The sequence below is a fragment of the Coregonus clupeaformis genome, chromosome 28, assembly GCF_020615455.1.
Source record: "Coregonus clupeaformis isolate EN_2021a chromosome 28, ASM2061545v1, whole genome shotgun sequence".
In the NCBI taxonomy this organism is placed as follows: Eukaryota; Metazoa; Chordata; class Actinopteri; order Salmoniformes; family Salmonidae; genus Coregonus; species Coregonus clupeaformis.
Window position 1 is genome coordinate 21,983,503 of NC_059219.1, and position 16,548 is coordinate 22,000,050.

Below are 16,548 nucleotides of genomic sequence, written 5' to 3' on the forward strand. Positions count from 1 at the left end.
CCTGCCCCTGAGACCTCTACACTAACCCCATACTGCCCTAAACTATCAATTTTAATAACAACTTCATTCATTTACTCCAGGATCTGGCTCCTTTATCACCCTAGTTAAGTTTATTTGGTTTTGTTGGCATGCCGCCCAATATCTCTCTCCTAACTGGTCTCTTATCCATTTAGATATCCCGGCACCACAAGTCATATATTCATTACACAGATCTACTACGATCTGTGTTCTTCCATTAAATTCCTCTTCTACATTCCAATTTGACAGAGAACCAGGTAGACGCTTCACCATTGGCTGCCAGGATGCCCGATTGGGTTACACTGGGATTATTAGGATACAGTAAAGTCTATAGCTAGTTAGTTTGGTCCTTTCCCAATTTAGCTATTCCCTTTATAATTATATTTTAGCACGTTCCACATTTCCTAACTTACACCAGCCAAGAGTTTCAGTCTCGTCAAAACTTTGACTCCTTTAACACAATTTATTTATAGTCACGGCCTCCTTTAATAATCTAAAGATCTTTCTGAACCTTTCCTCTGTAGTAACTCCCTCTGTTTAAGGATCTGTTCAAGTAGATCACCTACAAAGCTGCCACAAAGTTCCAAGAATCTCATAAATTCTCAACACTATTCCGTATATTTCCTATATCCCCAAATAGTCCAAGGATTTCCACGGATCTATCTCAGTCGAGATTTCCAAATCCCAAAGCTTGCAAACCCCTGGACAAGCGCCCAAATTGGCAAAGCTAAAATACCACCTCTGCAGAATGTAACAATTCAACTCGGACCCCTACCTACCCAGTAGCAGGTCAGTTAATCCTCCTCATTAATTCCCACAGATCTGATAGATGCCGCTCTGCCTTACCACTGAGCTAGTATACAGCTAGGGACTGTTCCTCAAACTCGAACATAAAGGGCCTTCTAGGGATCCCCCAGAGTCGATTGCCTTTACGCTTCTTTCACAGACGCTCTTCTCCAGGATTGCCAGCCAGAGCTGCACTTCAGCACACTATGAGTGGATCACAATCCTCTGGGTTGGCTTTAGCCCAGAGACGCCCCTCCCTACGACTCCTACCAATGCACTTAGTACCTATAGTTCGGTCTCAGGTTAGGTTCCTTTATACCAGCCACTCGGGTTCCCGATAGACTAACTAACCAGATGCTAAAAATCCTCAATTAATCAAGTCTTTTTCAGAAACCTAGAGTAAAACGCCATGCACTTGTATGACTCTTTGATGACACAGGGTTTCAGAACAATAAAGCAAGTGTATTCCAAATTCCAGAAACAGGCATAAAAATTACCCAGATCAATCAATCCCAAATCAATAATAAGTGAAAATCAACAGTGAATTAAATTCAAAGACCTTCAGCGCCCTTAACTAAACCCTTATTGGGTTGCCAATAAAATATTATTTGTCTATTACAATTTTAGCACAACATTCAATAACAAGAAAAACAGTTTCTTACCTTCTACAACTTTATAAACAGTTTTTTGGCTCCCCCGTCAGGATGATCAGTCCTTCAGACTGTGTCTAAAAACTCTAACAACTACTTTAACACACTTCTATCAATGAGGTAACCTTAAGGATTCACTAAGTACAATACAAATCTAAATACGAATATAATAAAAAGCTAAATATATTTTTAGCTCAGAAGCTACAGCAAAAAAACGTATTCCAGCAGGTGACAGGTTCTAAAAGGTCAAAAGGTCAAGCTCAAAGGGAGTCCTCCCCTTCTCCAAAATCATGCCTCCTACCCTCCATCTTCTTTTCTGCTAACTCATTGTGGCCAACACCTGCTCAAATGATGCACTCAGTGGTGGACACCCAATGCGGCCATTGCTCAAAAGTTGCTTTTTCAGCACCCCCTAACCCCTGCCCTTTTCTCACCTAAGCAGGACGTACGCTTCAACCTCCTGTCTGCTCTCACCTGGGGATTTCCAGAAGCTAGCACCTTTTAATATACTTCTTTAACTTTTAAAACACTAATTTTTAAACAACCTTCCTTACTCCACTCAATTATAATCTCACTCCAACCTAACTTATTAACTCCTACCTAACTCATTACCCCCCTTACATCCTAAACATCTAATATTTTAAATGTTTAAACATAATAACATCTCATTGCCAAACTCCTACAGGCCCTATTGCCTTGTCCCCAAGGCCCATCAAACATAGTCTAATATACATTGTACCCTAAAAGCAAACATCATTATAACATTCTTAACCATTTTACTGCATTACTTTAATCACCCTTTATCTCCCACTGTATTTTTCCTAATCACCCTTTAATGTCTCCCACTGTATATTTCAACATTTAACATATTTAAATTTTAATTATTATCTTACTAAATTCCAGTCCCAATTAATTGATTCTTCTTTTTCTTTAATCAATGTCAATTCTCAATGTTCATTCTTCTTTGTGCTCCATGTGAAAGTGAAACTTCTTCGTGTGTGTGTGTGTGGTTGTATGCAAGTGTGGCCTTCCTACCCATGCCCTCTGTCACTAAAATGTCACAGGAAACTGGGCCTTAGCCTACTAAAAAATGATTAAAACACACTGTTTTGCAATGAAGGTCTACAGTAGCCTCAACAGCACTCTGTAGGGTACACCATGGTGTAGCCGGATGACAGCTAGTTTCCGTCCTCCTCTGGGTACATAGACTTCAATATAAAACCTAGGAGGCTCATGGTTTTCACCCCCTTCCATAGACTTATTAATTAATAATTATGACAACTTCCCATAGGATGCCCTCCAACTTATCACAGCTCTTGCTGCATGAACTGACATGTTGTCCACCCAATCAAAGGATTAGCGAATCTAGTACTGCAAGCATAAGCTACAGCTAGCTATCACTGCAGTGCATAAAATGTGGTGAGTAGTTGACTCAAAGAGAGAAAGACAATAGTTGAACAGTTTTCAACTCATTCATTTCTTTAAAAATGAAGTTGGAGATAGAGAGGGAGAGCTAGCTGTATTTAGTTGTATTTCTTTCACTTTCACTAAGCTAGCAAATGCAGCTAGCTAGTTTAGCCTACTCAAACACCCGGCTCAAACAGAGAGGGATGCCATGTTAGCTAGCTGTCTATGGCTAGCCAACACTGGAACTCTTCCAAGTCAAGGTAAGCTTTTGGTTTTATTAATTTATTGCCACCGGGGCCTGCCGGTGTAACTGCTAAAATTCTTGCTGACTGTACACTGTACTGCATGATTGTAAAGGGTTTACTAACGTGTTAGTTCTAGTAGCTATGTTGTTGACTTGACGTTAGCTAATATGGTGACAATGATGTAGGCTGTGTGTAGCGGTTAGTGGTTATGATATGAAGGTTTGGCTTGGAACCTGGTCACAGACTGCTGACGTGTTGTCCACTGAAGTCCATAAGAGATGCGAAAAGGAATCATGCAAAGAGCAAAATGTTCATGCTGTTTGTGTGTGGCTGCTATGAAAGTGAACTGTATTTGTGTGTGATCAGGGGTGTATTTATTCTGCCGATTCTGTTGAACGTTTCTTAAACGGAACGAAACGGCAAGAGGGTGCAAGGTGGTTTTGAATGATTACAAAAATGTCTCTCAACCTGTGCACCTACGTTGTAAGCTTTCATTCATAGGCTAGGTTGCAGCAACCTCGTGATGGGTATAGGGAAAATTAGAGTATCATGTAGTAGCCTAAACCTATCGATGTTACATGGAACTGGGTGAATGGAATATGAATGACAGTCATCTAATATGCTGTAATAGAAATAAGGCCATGCTCATGAAAACAATAATCGTTCTCCCTCATCTTAAACGGCAACGACCGCCACTGCATTTACAAGGATTGAGAATCCATTTCCACCTTTCGTCAGAGCCAGAGAAGAAGAGGTGAAGGGAGAGGGATTACTCAGCCCAAACTGTGTCCACGAACATAAGACCACGAAGTGAGGAATTTTTGTATGGAGGTCAATGAGAGATTGTTAAATTTGGTCAACAAAAAATGGAATAGCTAATTTCCTACGTGAGCCTTATTTGATTGAATAGAAGTTTCGTAATGTTTATTTTGTTACGAATGCAGTGATAGAAGTGGACACGTGGCATTTCGGCAACTTTGAAAAAAGCTACTTAATATCTGAGTTGTGCCTGTTGTTCACACGCATATCTGCCCTCTCATTGGCTAGAATGGTCCCACCTGATCTCGCCTCCTCTCGCCTGCCTTCCATCTTTGAGGACATGCATTTCCATTGTTATAGCAGTCGCGCAACCATCTTGTCAATATAAAAATCATATTTGTCGGAGCCCTATTTGAAAATTGTGGGAGGCAACCATTGAGATATAAAATGTCTACAACCAGAGAGGAAGAGAGAGGTCCAATTTGGCGAAAAATCTGTCTCCCTCCAGCAGGTGGCGGTGTTTCGTTGTTTCGCCCACCAAGCAAGGAGTTTGGTCAATGAGAGTGTCGAATTTGGTCAACAACAAAAAATGGATGGCTTATTTGCCAGGTGAGGTTTATTTGATCGAATAGAAGTTTCGTAATGCGTAAGTTGTTAGGAGTGTACTGATATAAGTAGGACACGTGACATCCCGACAACTTTGAGAAAAAACACTATCGGAGTTGTCTCTAGATGCCTATGCATATTCATGAAATGAGGCTAGTAAAATAGCATCTCTCTCCATTGAATATAGGCGGTTGACGTCAACAACGCTCATCGTATATTCAAAAAAGAATTACAATAATGAGATGTATCCACCAATCCAAAGAAAGGCGGGAGCTAGACAGCCCACCGTGCCGCTTTGTGGACAGTGACTCCCATTGTTAGGGCGGAGAGACGTATCTTGTCAGTATATCCAGTAAATCCATAATCTTTGGTGACCACAGCCAAAGGCAGAAGGCCCGCCTACTCGACCAATCAGATGAGGGAGTGTGATGACGCGTATACTGCAGGGGCAGACGAGAGACATGTATTTATTTTATCTAGTGATCCATTAATGATTTTTGTTATTCATTAGCTTTTAATAAAACCAACCGTTCTAAATGTAAAGTGCTAATCAGATGTCTTATTCAAACTCAGCTTGCAAGCCTACTGTATCAGGTTTAGTCCAAGCCTACTGTATCAGGTTTAGTCCAAGCCTACTGTATCAGGTTTAGTCCAAGCCTACTGTATCAGGTTTAGTCCAAGCCTACTGTATCAGGTTTAGTCCAAGCCTACTGTATCAGGTTTAGTCCAAGCCTACTGTATCAGGTTTAGTCCAAGCCTACTGCATCAGGTTTAGTCCAATATCTGCATTGTTTTCCAAATGGCATGTAGACCAACAACTTGACACATCTTTATTTTGTAACTTTATTTTCAAAATCCACAAGTAAAACGTACACAGTTTCACAGAAATTTCAATTTTATCAATTGGCTGATTTTAAGAAACTTCAACCCTGTTACTTTATTTGGCACCAAATAAAGAATGTTAAGTCATTTTATTTAACTTAACATAGCCTTGCAGTCCACCTTTTTGGTATTTTGTACCAGTTTCCACCACTATGGTAAAGCGGCCTTTACTGGGTCTAACAGCGGACCTATCAGCTTGCTGCCAGCTCTTAGCAAACTGTTGAAAAAAATTGTATTTGACCAAATACAATGCTATTTCCCTGTAAACAAATTAACAACAGACTTTCAACATGATTATAGAAAAGGGTACTCAATATGTAATGCATTGACACAAATTACTGATGATTGGTTGAAAGAAATTGATAATAAGAAGATTGTGGGAGCTGTACTGTTAGATTTCAGTGCAGCCTTTTGATATTATTGACCATAACCTGTTGAGAAAATGTATGTGTTATGGCTTTTCAACCTCTGCCATATGAACTCAGAGGGTTTTCTTTAATGGAAGCTTCTCTAATGTCAAACATGTAAAGTGTGGTGTACCGCAGGGCAGCTCTCTAGGCCTTCTAATCTTTTGTATTTTTACCAATGACCTGCCACTGGCATTAAACAAAGCATGTGTGTCCATGTACAGTGCATTCGGAAAGTATTCAGACCCCTTGACTTTTTCCACATTTTGTTGCGTTACAGCCTTATTCTAAAATGGATTACATTGTTGTCCCCATCAATCTACACACAAAATACTCCATAATGACAAAGCAAAAACAGGTTTAATGAAAATTCTGCTAATGTATAAAAACAAAAATAATGCCACCACCATGCTTCACCGTAGGGATGGTGCCAGGTTTCTTCCAAACGTGACGCTTGGCATTCAGGATAAAAGTGTTCAATCTTGGTTTCATCAGACCAGATAATCTTTTTTCTGATGAGAGTCTTTAGGTGCCTTTTGGCAAACTCCAAGCAGGCTGTCTTGTGCCTTTTTACTGAAGAGTGGCTTCCGTCTGGCCACTATATCATAAAGGCCTGATTGGTGGAGTGCTGCAGAGATGGTTGTCCTTCTGGAAGGTTCTCCCATCTCCACAGAGGAACTCTGGAGCTCTGTCAGAGTGACCATCGGGTTCTTGGTCACCTCCCTGACCAAGGCCCTTCTCCCCCGATTGCTCAGTTTGGCCAGGCAGCCAGCTCTAGTCTTGGTGGTTATAAACGTCTTCCATTTAAGAATGATGGAGGCCACTGTGTTCTTGGGGACCTTCAATGCTGCAGAATATTTTTGGTTCCCTTCCCCAGATCTGACCAAGGCCCTTCTCCCCCGATTGCTCAGTTTGGACAATTCCTTCGACCTCATGGCTTGGTTTTCCAAAAATGTTTTCCCTCTGACATGCACTGTCAACTGTGGGACCTTATATAGACAGGTGTGTGTGCCTTTCCAAATTTTACATTTACATTTACGTCATTTAGCAGACGCTCTTATCCAGAGCGACTTACAAATATAATCATGCCCAATCAATTCAATTTACCACAGGTGGACTCCAATCAAGTTGTAGAAACATCTCAAGGATGATCAATGGAAACAGGATGCACCTGAGCTCAATTTCGAGTCTCATAGCAAAGGGTCTGAATACTTATGTAAATGTAATATTTCATTTTTTTATTTTTAATACATTTGCTAAAATTTCAAAACTTTTTTTGCTTTGTCATTGTGAGGCATTGTGTGTAAAGTCAAGGGGTCTGAATACTTTCCGAATGCACTGTATGCTGATGATTCAACCATATACGCATCAGCAACCACAGATAATTAAGTCACTGAAACCCTTAAAGAGTTGCGGTCTGTTTTGGAATGGGTGGCCAGTAATAAACTGGTGCTGAACATTCTAAAACCCAAGAACATTGTATTCACTACAAATCATTCCTTAAGTTCTAGACCTCAGCTGAATCTGCTAATGAATGGTGTGGCTTTTGAACAAGTTGAGGAGACTAAATTACTTGGTGTTACCTTAGATTGTAAACTGTCATGGTCAAAACATAGATTCAATGGTTGTAAAGATTGGGAGAGGTCTGTCCGTAATAAAGAGATGCTCTGCTTTTTTGACACCACACTCCACAAAGCAAGTCCTGCAGGCTCTAGTTTTATCTTATCTTGATTATTGTCCAGTCGTGTGGTCAAGTGCTGCAAAGAAAGACTTAGTTAAGTTGCAGCTGGCCCAGAACAGAGCGGCACGTCTTGCTCTTCATTGTAATCAGAGGGCTAATATTAATACTATGCATGCCTGTCTCTCTTAGCTATGAGTTGAGGAAAGACTGACCGTGTCACATCTTGTTTTTATGAGAAACATTGTGTGAGGAAATTCCAAATTGTTTGCATAGTCAACTTACACACAGCACTGACACACATACTTACCCCACCAGACATGCCACCAGGAGTCTTTTCACAGTCCCCAGGTCCAGAACAAATTCAAGGAAACGTACAGTATTATACAGAGCCATGAGTGCATGGAACTCCCTTCCATCTAATATAGCGCAAGTGAACAGCAAACCTGGTTTCAAAAAAACAAATAAAGCAACACCTCACGGCACAACGCCTCTCCCCCTCGTGACCTACTTGTTGTGTGTATGCACTGACATGTACCGTATGTGTAACTGATAGATGCACACACACACACTACATGTTCATGTTTTTAAATGCATGTAAATTGAAAAGCCTTTTGAATGTAATGTATTTTTCGTTATGTATCGGACCCCAGTAAGACTAGCTGTCGCCAATCACACTGTACAAAAGCATGGTCTTCAGGCTGTGGAAGATGGCAAAACCATTTAATAATTGATTGGATTTAAATGGCACTTTTCTAGACACCCAAAGCTCTTTATAGTGTAAGAGGAAACTCACCACCCTAACCCCACTGACATACTCTTTATATTGTATTGCATTGGCCCATCCACCCCCTTCTTCGGAGGACAAAAGTAACTTTGTTTGAAATGTTTTTTTTTTTACAGATATTGTTACAAATACATTATTCATACACGGTGCTTTTATAGACAGTATTACATGATAGGAATACAGTTTGATATACACATGACACATCAAATGGTACTCATCATGACATACTCTTGCAATAAGTGACATGGGATCTCTAGGTGACCACAGAGTTAGAACACCCGTTTTTAATGTCCCATCTTCAATTTTATTGAGGAGCATTCCATTGTTAGTACTACAACATTATTATTTTTTATTTTATTTTTTTGTCATTTTAGCAGACGCTCTTATCCAGAGCGACTTACAGGAGCAATTAGGGTTAAGTGCCTTGCTTAAGGGCACATCGACAGATTTTTCACCTAGTCGGCTCGGGGATTAGAACCAGCGACCTTTCGGTTACTGGCACAACGCTCTTAACCACTAAGCTACCTGAAATTAATGTTGTAAAGGTGTGTGGTGTAAATTACAGTGCTCCGTCTTTGAGTTTACTGCCGCCTTGTTCACTTCAGCAGCATATTTCTCTTTGGCTGTTGTTTGCCTGGCTTTCCCCCTCTCTGTGCCCACAATTTACCCATTTGCCCAAAACTTTCGTCCCTTTCTCAATGTTATGAATTTTAGTGACATTTGCCAATTCGTGTTCGGAATGTCTAGTAATTTGGTCCAAACTTGAACACAAGATATTCCATTTCGAAAATGAGGCGTTTCCCATGAACCGGAACACGCGTCATCACACTCTCTCGTCTGATTGGTTGAGCCTTCTGACTTTGTGGCTGTGGTAACTAGTGACTAGCATAAAAGAACGGGAGGCAACGCGGATGTCTAGAGCATACGGTCATTGGTCTAAACGAGAGTCTACGTCCGGGCACGTTATTGTTGCATCAGAAATTGTAGACTGGTGATATGTCAAGCTCGGGAGGGTTAGGTAAGTATTGTAATCGATGCATGTTTTTAATATTTCCAGATATCAGCAGCGGCTCTTGAAGGCAAATGCGTTTATTCATAATTTGAGGCGCGTTCTCAGACTTGAAATTATTGCAGGATATTGAATGTTGGCTATGGTAATGCTAGCTATTTCAATAGTAAATTGAATGAATACACACCTACAGCGTCATTGGGCAAAATGTACGCAGCATCACCTGGAGATGTGTGCAACAAAAGTTAAACATTCACCTTCTGCTACCATTTCTGTCAAGCCATCTACGCATACAGTTTGATGCATACGTTCGATAAATCCAACGTATGCACCACACAGAACGCACTGCAACGCAATGCTGTAAGGCAAACGCAGCGTTCCATTGGAAATGAATGTACTTCTTGTGGATGCTGTCGGTGTGATCAAGCGTCCTGAATATATTTAAATTAAAGCCCGTTAGTGTCGATTGCAGTGCCATCTAGCTAGTAGTACTAGTTATGGTCATACTACCGTATTCCTGGAAAAGGCTGAATCAAGATTTCACAATGAATGTCCAGAACATGAGTAATGACGAGGGCTGGAGAGTGACAGTAGATAAAAGTGTTGTGTGAAAATAGTCCTGACCAGTGTACTGGTGGCTGCGTGATGCTCGGTACACCGGTCACGACTATTTTAACAGAATACTCATGGCTACTGTTTCCATCGCTTGTCATGAGTCGTGTAATGAAAAAAATAACTGTTGTATTGTCACATTAATTGTGAAAGCGAAAGCTCGATTTCCATCGCTTGTCAGGAGTCGTGTTCTGAAAAAAATAAATGTTGTATTGTCACATTAATTGTGAAAGCGAAAGCTCGATTCGACATTTTCCAGGAATATGGTAGTATAACCATAAATGGTGACAATACAACAGTTTGTGAAAATATTTGCTACTACTGCTAGCTAGTCTTCTACAAACAGTATCTCAACATTGTTAAAGGGACATTTTAAGATTTCCTCCTGCACTGTTATGATCATAATACAGCTGTCATAACAACCAATGATGTGGTCAAAACCCAAAATGGAAGGTCAATACAGCATTGTTTGTTGTCGTTTGAGTATTTGTAAATAAACAATGAATATACTGTATATGATGCACATCTCATTGCATCCTATAACTCCATTTATGAATTTGACAGGTTAGACTCTCATCTGCCAGTTCACCAAACAAAGTGGCAGGGTCAGGTTGTTGAAATGATAGCTTGGGCCTTTTAAGTTAAACAAAATCAGATGAAATAGCCAAAGCTACTAGCCAGCTATCCGCTTTCAAATGGCATTGATCAGCAAGAGGATTGATTAACAAATACAGCAGCACAAAGTTATTGGGCATCAATTCTTTGCCATGTCTAGACACCGAAACCAATCCCAATTAGTTTGTTTTTCAATGGTGTGTTGTCGGTGTGGGTGAATGTGTGCTGTCTTGTTTTCTACAGCCTTTGATTATGGCTTCTTGCTGCACACACGTGACGAGGTCACCGCCACCATGGCCCTGAATGAGTACCTGAGCTCCCGCAGCTACCTGGCTGGGTTCAGCCCCTCTCGGGCGGACCAGGAGGCCTTTGAGCTCCTGCACAGGCCCCCGGCCCCGCAGCACGTGCACGCTCTGCGTTGGTACAGGCACATAGCAGCCCTGCAGCGGGACACCCCCAGCCCAGATAGCAGCAGTGAGTAGAGTCCAGGGCCCATGGCCTGGACAGGATAGGGATGCTCCCCTTAGACTAGAGTAGCCCACTGCATAAGGGCAGTCATGGCATCCCCCCCCCCCCTATACTAGACCAATAGTGCATGGTTACTTTGGATTGTTGGAATGTCGGCTATAGTAAGGTTAGCTTTTTCAATTGCCAATGAAATTAATGCCATTCTTCTAGCTATGATCAGGCGTCCCGGATGTATTTAAATCGGCGATGGGCACCTTTGATGGGGGTGAGGGACACAAAAAAACTCCTCATGAGGGGCTGGAGTGGCTCGTGGGTAAAGGTTGATTTTCGCTTTCACAATGAATGTGACCTTTCACTGCACCTATCTAGTGTAGGTGACAATACAAGTTTTTTTCATTTTTTTTTCATGTCCAGAACATGAGTCATGACAAGCGCTGGAGACTTTGACAGTAGCTATGAGTATTCTGTGAAAATAGTCCTGACCGTTGTGCTGGTGGCTGCGTGATGCTCGGTACACCGGTCACAACTATTTTCACAGAATCCTCGTAGCTACTGTCTCCAGCGCTTGTCATGACTCATGTTCTAAAAAATAAATATGTTTTATTGTCACACACAACGGATGGTTGCAGTGAAATGTGACATTCATTGTGAACGCGAAAGCTCAATTCAACCTTTTCCAGGAATATGGTAGTACAACAATAAATGGTACTAGCTGGTCACTTTAGTTTCAGGCTTATGGCGATACCCTTGTGATCTGCTGACAGCCCCTCATTGGCATGATTAGCATAATGTTTTTGTTTTTTTGTCCTGTATTCTTTTGTCAACAGTGTTAAAGGCTAGTGGCAGGAGGACCACCGTTTTTGTTGATTAATTTGAGTATTTCCCAGCCCTGATTTTTCCCATCACACCTGTGTTCCTTCCTGTGTGGGTTTTGTGTTTGTTTGTGACACGCACCTTGAGGGCTAGCTAGTGTGTTGCTTTCCACCCCTCCCCCCACGCAAACTAGGCCTACTGTTAGCAGGCCTGCAGGTTTGATGAAGGCCCACCGACTGCATTGTGTGCTGTGCTCTGGAGACCAGGGCCCAGATTCACAAAACCTTCCTAAGAATACATTTTTGCGTAAAAAGTGTTTTGTGAATCTGGGCCCATGGGGTGGTTATCATCAGAACAGAGCAGTGACTTGCATACCCTCAGACAGTTGCCCGCTCAAATCACCACTCAAAATGCCTCAACCGTTTTAAATGGGGAATCCAGCGATTTGACAGAATTCAATCATTTGCCTGACCTTAAATGTGACACCATTTTAACAGCATACCCTTTTCAGAGAAAAGTTTGACTAATGTTCTTATAAAATGTGTCCTGTGTTTTTTTAGTAAAGGGAAAGCGGGTCCAGCCCCCCTGGTCTGCCCCAGCCGGGTCCAACGTGCCAAAGCTGAGACTCTACAACAGCCTCACACGCACCAAGGTGACATTTTTACCTTATTTTGTTTTGCTTGTTTCAGAGCCCTTTTGAATGGCTGAATCCTTATGATCAAATAGGAAAGAAGGACAATGAATGTCAATGACCGCATAAAGGTTTAGATTTTGATCCCATCTCTGTAGCTCAGTTGGTAGAGCATGGCAATTGTGACGCCAGGGTAGTGGGTTCGATTCCCGGGACCACCCATACGTAAAATGTATGCATGCATGACTGTAAGTCGCTTTGGGAAAAAAGCGTCTGCTAAATGGCATTGACTATTATTAATACCGTAGTGTTATTATTGCAGGAGCTGTTTGTTCCCCAGAATGGAAACAAGGTGCTGTGGTACTGCTGCGGACCCACTGTCTATGATGCCTCTCACATGGGACATGCCAGGTAAAGTTCAGTTCAGGAAGTAACAAGACTAGCAGTTTGACAGCCATACCTCACCACAGAGCGGTTTAGTCCAATAGGTTTAGTCCAATAGTCACAAATAGAAGAAGAAAACAGAAATATGTCAATGTGCAGGTGAGGTGGCAAACCTGATAAGGGCTTACAACTCACCTAACTGGCATTTCAATTACTTTAAAGGTGCAATATGTAACTTTTTGGTTGACCTGACAAATTCACATAGAAATGTGTGTTATAGATCTGTCATTCTCATTGAAAGCAAGTCTAAGAAGCGGTAGATCTGTTCTATGTGTGCTATTTCTATGCTGTCCGTTCTAAAGTTTTGTTTTTGAGTTTTTTTACTTTCGGTTTTGTACACCAGCTGAAAATACAACATTTTTGGTTATGGAGAATATATTTAACAGCGGTTTAGATGGTACAATGAGTCTCTACACTATACTTGCTTGTTTTGTCACATAAACTGAAATTAGGCAAACTATTAGAATTTGAGCAACCAGTAAATGGTGGAGTGATTTCTGCATAGTGCATCTTTTAATGATGACATTTTGATAATTACATTTTTATGGAACAGACGGTAGGTCATACTTTCCTGACTCATAACTGTTCTTGAAAATAATAGTCTAGAACTAAGACTATTTCCTGCTGTAGAACGTTCAAATCAGTTTAAATTTGAATGTCGAGATGTGTGTTCAAATCGGTGTGTCCAAATCAAATGATTGATTCCTTTGTTTTCCAGATCTTACATATCTTTCGATATCCTCCGAAGGATACTGATGAACTATTTCAAATATGACGTGTTCTACTGCATGAACATCACTGACATAGATGACAAGGTAACCAGCAATGAAGCAGTGATTGTACAAAACAACATATTGTGCCCTTCTGTTGTGCAAACCGAATGGTTGGCTGAACGGTTAGTGATAATTTCTCTTGTCTGTCAGATCATCAGGCGGGCCAGACAGAACTACCTCCTGGAACAGTACAGGGAGAAGAAGCCAGCGGTTGCCCAGATACTGCAGGATGTCCTTAGTGCCAGAGGGGTAAGACATCAAACTTCTATAGTTTCTATAAAGTTCATGACAAATGAATCGGTCATTATTTACAGGTGTGGCTGCGTGATTGGTCATCTGTTGAACAGTGTTTAGCATGTAGCTTAGTGGTTAAGAGCGTTGTGCCAGTAACCGAAAGGTCACTGGTTCTAATCCCCGAGCCGACTAGGTGAAAAATCTGCCGATATGCCCTTGAGCAAGGCACTTAACCCTAATTGCTCCTGTAAGTCGCTCTGGATAAGAGTGTCTGCTAAATGACTAAAAAATAAATAAAAATAAAATGTCCTGGGTATACTTTCAGGTTCTAAAGTTCACCCCTGTGTGGTGGGTGGGTGGGTGCAAATGAACCAGTCACACATATATAGAGAGAGAGAGTGGGGAACTTTGGCGCTGGATGCCACATTACCACCTCAAAACATTCCATTCACTCCATATATATCATTTGCAGCCCTTCCAGGCCAAGCTGGCCGAGACCACAGACCCAGACAAGAAACAGATGCTGGAGAGGCTGGACTCTGCCGTCTCTGCTGCCCTGGGACCCCTGCAGGGGGCGGTGGAGAGCAAGGCTGGGGAGGCTGACATACAACGCCTGGCTCAGGTAAGATTTCCTCCCTGCTGTGCAACATGAATCTCTATGGCTCCTGATAAGTCAAATACACTTCCAGAGGTTTGGACTGAGCTAGAAAGTCAAGTCACATTTTATTGTCTCGACACAGTCCAGTGGAGGCTGCTGAGGGGATGGCTCATAATAATGGCCGGAATTACATTTTTTATTTAACCAGGTAAGCCAGTTCTCATTTACAACTGTAAATGGATGGAGCAAATGGAATGGCATCAAACACCTGGAAACCAAGTGTTTGACGTACTTGATACCATTCCACTGATTCCGCTCCAGTCATTACCACGAGCCCCGTCCTCCCCAATGAAGTTGCAACCAACCAACCTCCTGTGAGACATTTTACGAAAAAGAAAACAACATAACAGAAGTCAAATGTGTTCTTTTTTTGAAGGTGTTACTGGAGGAGGCCAAAGACCTGCTGTCTGATTGGTTGGATGCTCAGTTTGGCAGTCAAGTGACCGAGAACTCCATCTTCTCTCTTCTTCCAAAGTTCTGGGAAGGGGAGTACCACAAGGACATGGACGCCTTGAATGTAGGTGGAAGCGCACAACTCATATAACGTTCATATTTATAATGAATTGTTAATAGTATTTTACTATGAACTTTTCTAGTGTCGATGCTCCTTATCAGAGGAGCACACATAACTATCATGTCACATGACCTGAATTTGTACCTTTTTTATTGAAAGCTTTTTCATCAAACTGTCCCCTTTTCGTTCTGTCAGATGGTCCAGTACCATCCTCTGATAATGATAATAATAATGATGATAATGATCCTCTGATAATTGCTTCTCATTTCTGGATAAAACACAGGATCAAATATTATTTCACATGATTGTGCAAAAACACGGGGCCCTATGACATAAACCATGCAGTAATGTAACATTTATTTCTAATTGTTAATCATATTTTACTATTAAAATTACTACTTTTCTAGTGCCAATCTGATGATGATTGGTAAATCACTGCTTTCCCCACCTGTTCTGTGTGCAACCCCCAGGTCCTTCCCCCAGACGTACTCACCCGGGTCAGCGAGTACTGCCCAGAGATCGTGGACTTTGTGAAGAAGATCCTAGACAATGGCTTCGGGTAAGGGAGAAATTGTCTGTGTTATCAGTCAGGCCTCCCTCCTCTATATAGATCCTAGACAATGGCTTCGGGTAAGGGAGAAATGGTCTCTGTTATCAGTCAGGCCTCCCTCCTCTATATAGATCCTAGACAATGGCTTCGGGTAAGGGAGAAGTTGTCTGTGTTATCAGTCAGGCCTCCCTCCTCTATATATAGTTTTAAAACAAGTCTTTGTTCATCTCTCTCTCACTCTGGTTATTTGTCTTTTCCTGATGGCAGGTACGAGTCCAACGGTTCAGTTTATTTTGACACAGCCAAGTTTGACACCAGCCAGAAGCATGCGTACGGCAAGCTGGTACCTGAAGCGGTCGGTGACATGAAAGCTTTGCAGGAGGGAGAGGGTAATAACAAGGATAATATCAATCATTTATAATGCGCTTTAAAAAACAAACTAAAAAACTAAGGGCTACAATGTATGTGAGTCATTGGTTGTCCACTGTGGCCTGCAGGAGACCTGAGTGTCTCGGCAGACCAGCTCAGTGAGAAGAGGTCGCAGAATGACTTCGCCCTGTGGAAGGCCTCTAAGCCGGGGGAGCCGTCCTGGGACTCGCCCTGGGGAAAGGGACGTCCAGGCTGGCATATCGAATGTTCCGCTATGGCTGGTTCCATCTTGGGAGAATCCATGGACATCCACGGGGGAGGGTTTGACCTCAGATTCCCCCATCACGATAATGAGTTGGCTCAGTCCGAGGTAAGAGTTTTTTTTAGTCTCAAGTGATCTGTTTCTATGACATGGACGGTGGTCCGTTTTGTGCACTCCCAAGTGTGCACTTGTTCACTCCCCCTCTAGGATTTGAAAGCATTGGAAGGCGTGAGCATGGGCTATAGTAGCAGCATATTTCTTACTCCAGTTCATTCCTTATAAAGTCCACAAGGGCAAGTGAATGAGTGCACACTTCGGGGAGAAGGGTAGGGAATTGGAACGCAACCGTAGTATTCTAGTGGAATAACAAG

The 16,548-nt window shown here is 41.9% G+C and overlaps 1 protein-coding gene across 4 annotated transcripts in view; it reads left to right on the plus strand.

The window, feature by feature from the left end:
• The window catches only part of cars1 (cysteinyl-tRNA synthetase 1), a 29,636-nt gene that overhangs the window by 4,467 nt on the left and 8,621 nt on the right, over positions 1–16,548 (plus strand). For 2 of the 4 annotated variants that reach the window (XM_041857649.2, XM_041857651.2), the window contains exons 2-10: positions 12,303–12,394; positions 12,696–12,784; positions 13,536–13,632; positions 13,741–13,839; positions 14,297–14,446; positions 14,859–14,999; positions 15,467–15,555; positions 15,814–15,935; positions 16,044–16,285. In XM_041857649.2, the coding sequence (XP_041713583.1) occupies positions 12,303–12,394; positions 12,696–12,784; positions 13,536–13,632; positions 13,741–13,839; positions 14,297–14,446; positions 14,859–14,999; positions 15,467–15,555; positions 15,814–15,935; positions 16,044–16,285 (1,121 nt within the window). Of the gene's footprint in view, positions 1–9,135; positions 9,244–10,704; positions 10,936–12,302; positions 12,395–12,695; positions 12,785–13,535; positions 13,633–13,740; positions 13,840–14,296; positions 14,447–14,858; positions 15,000–15,466; positions 15,556–15,813; positions 15,936–16,043; positions 16,286–16,548 lie in introns of those variants that run through there. The other 2 variants (XM_041857648.2, XM_041857650.2) reach the window with 2 other exon arrangements.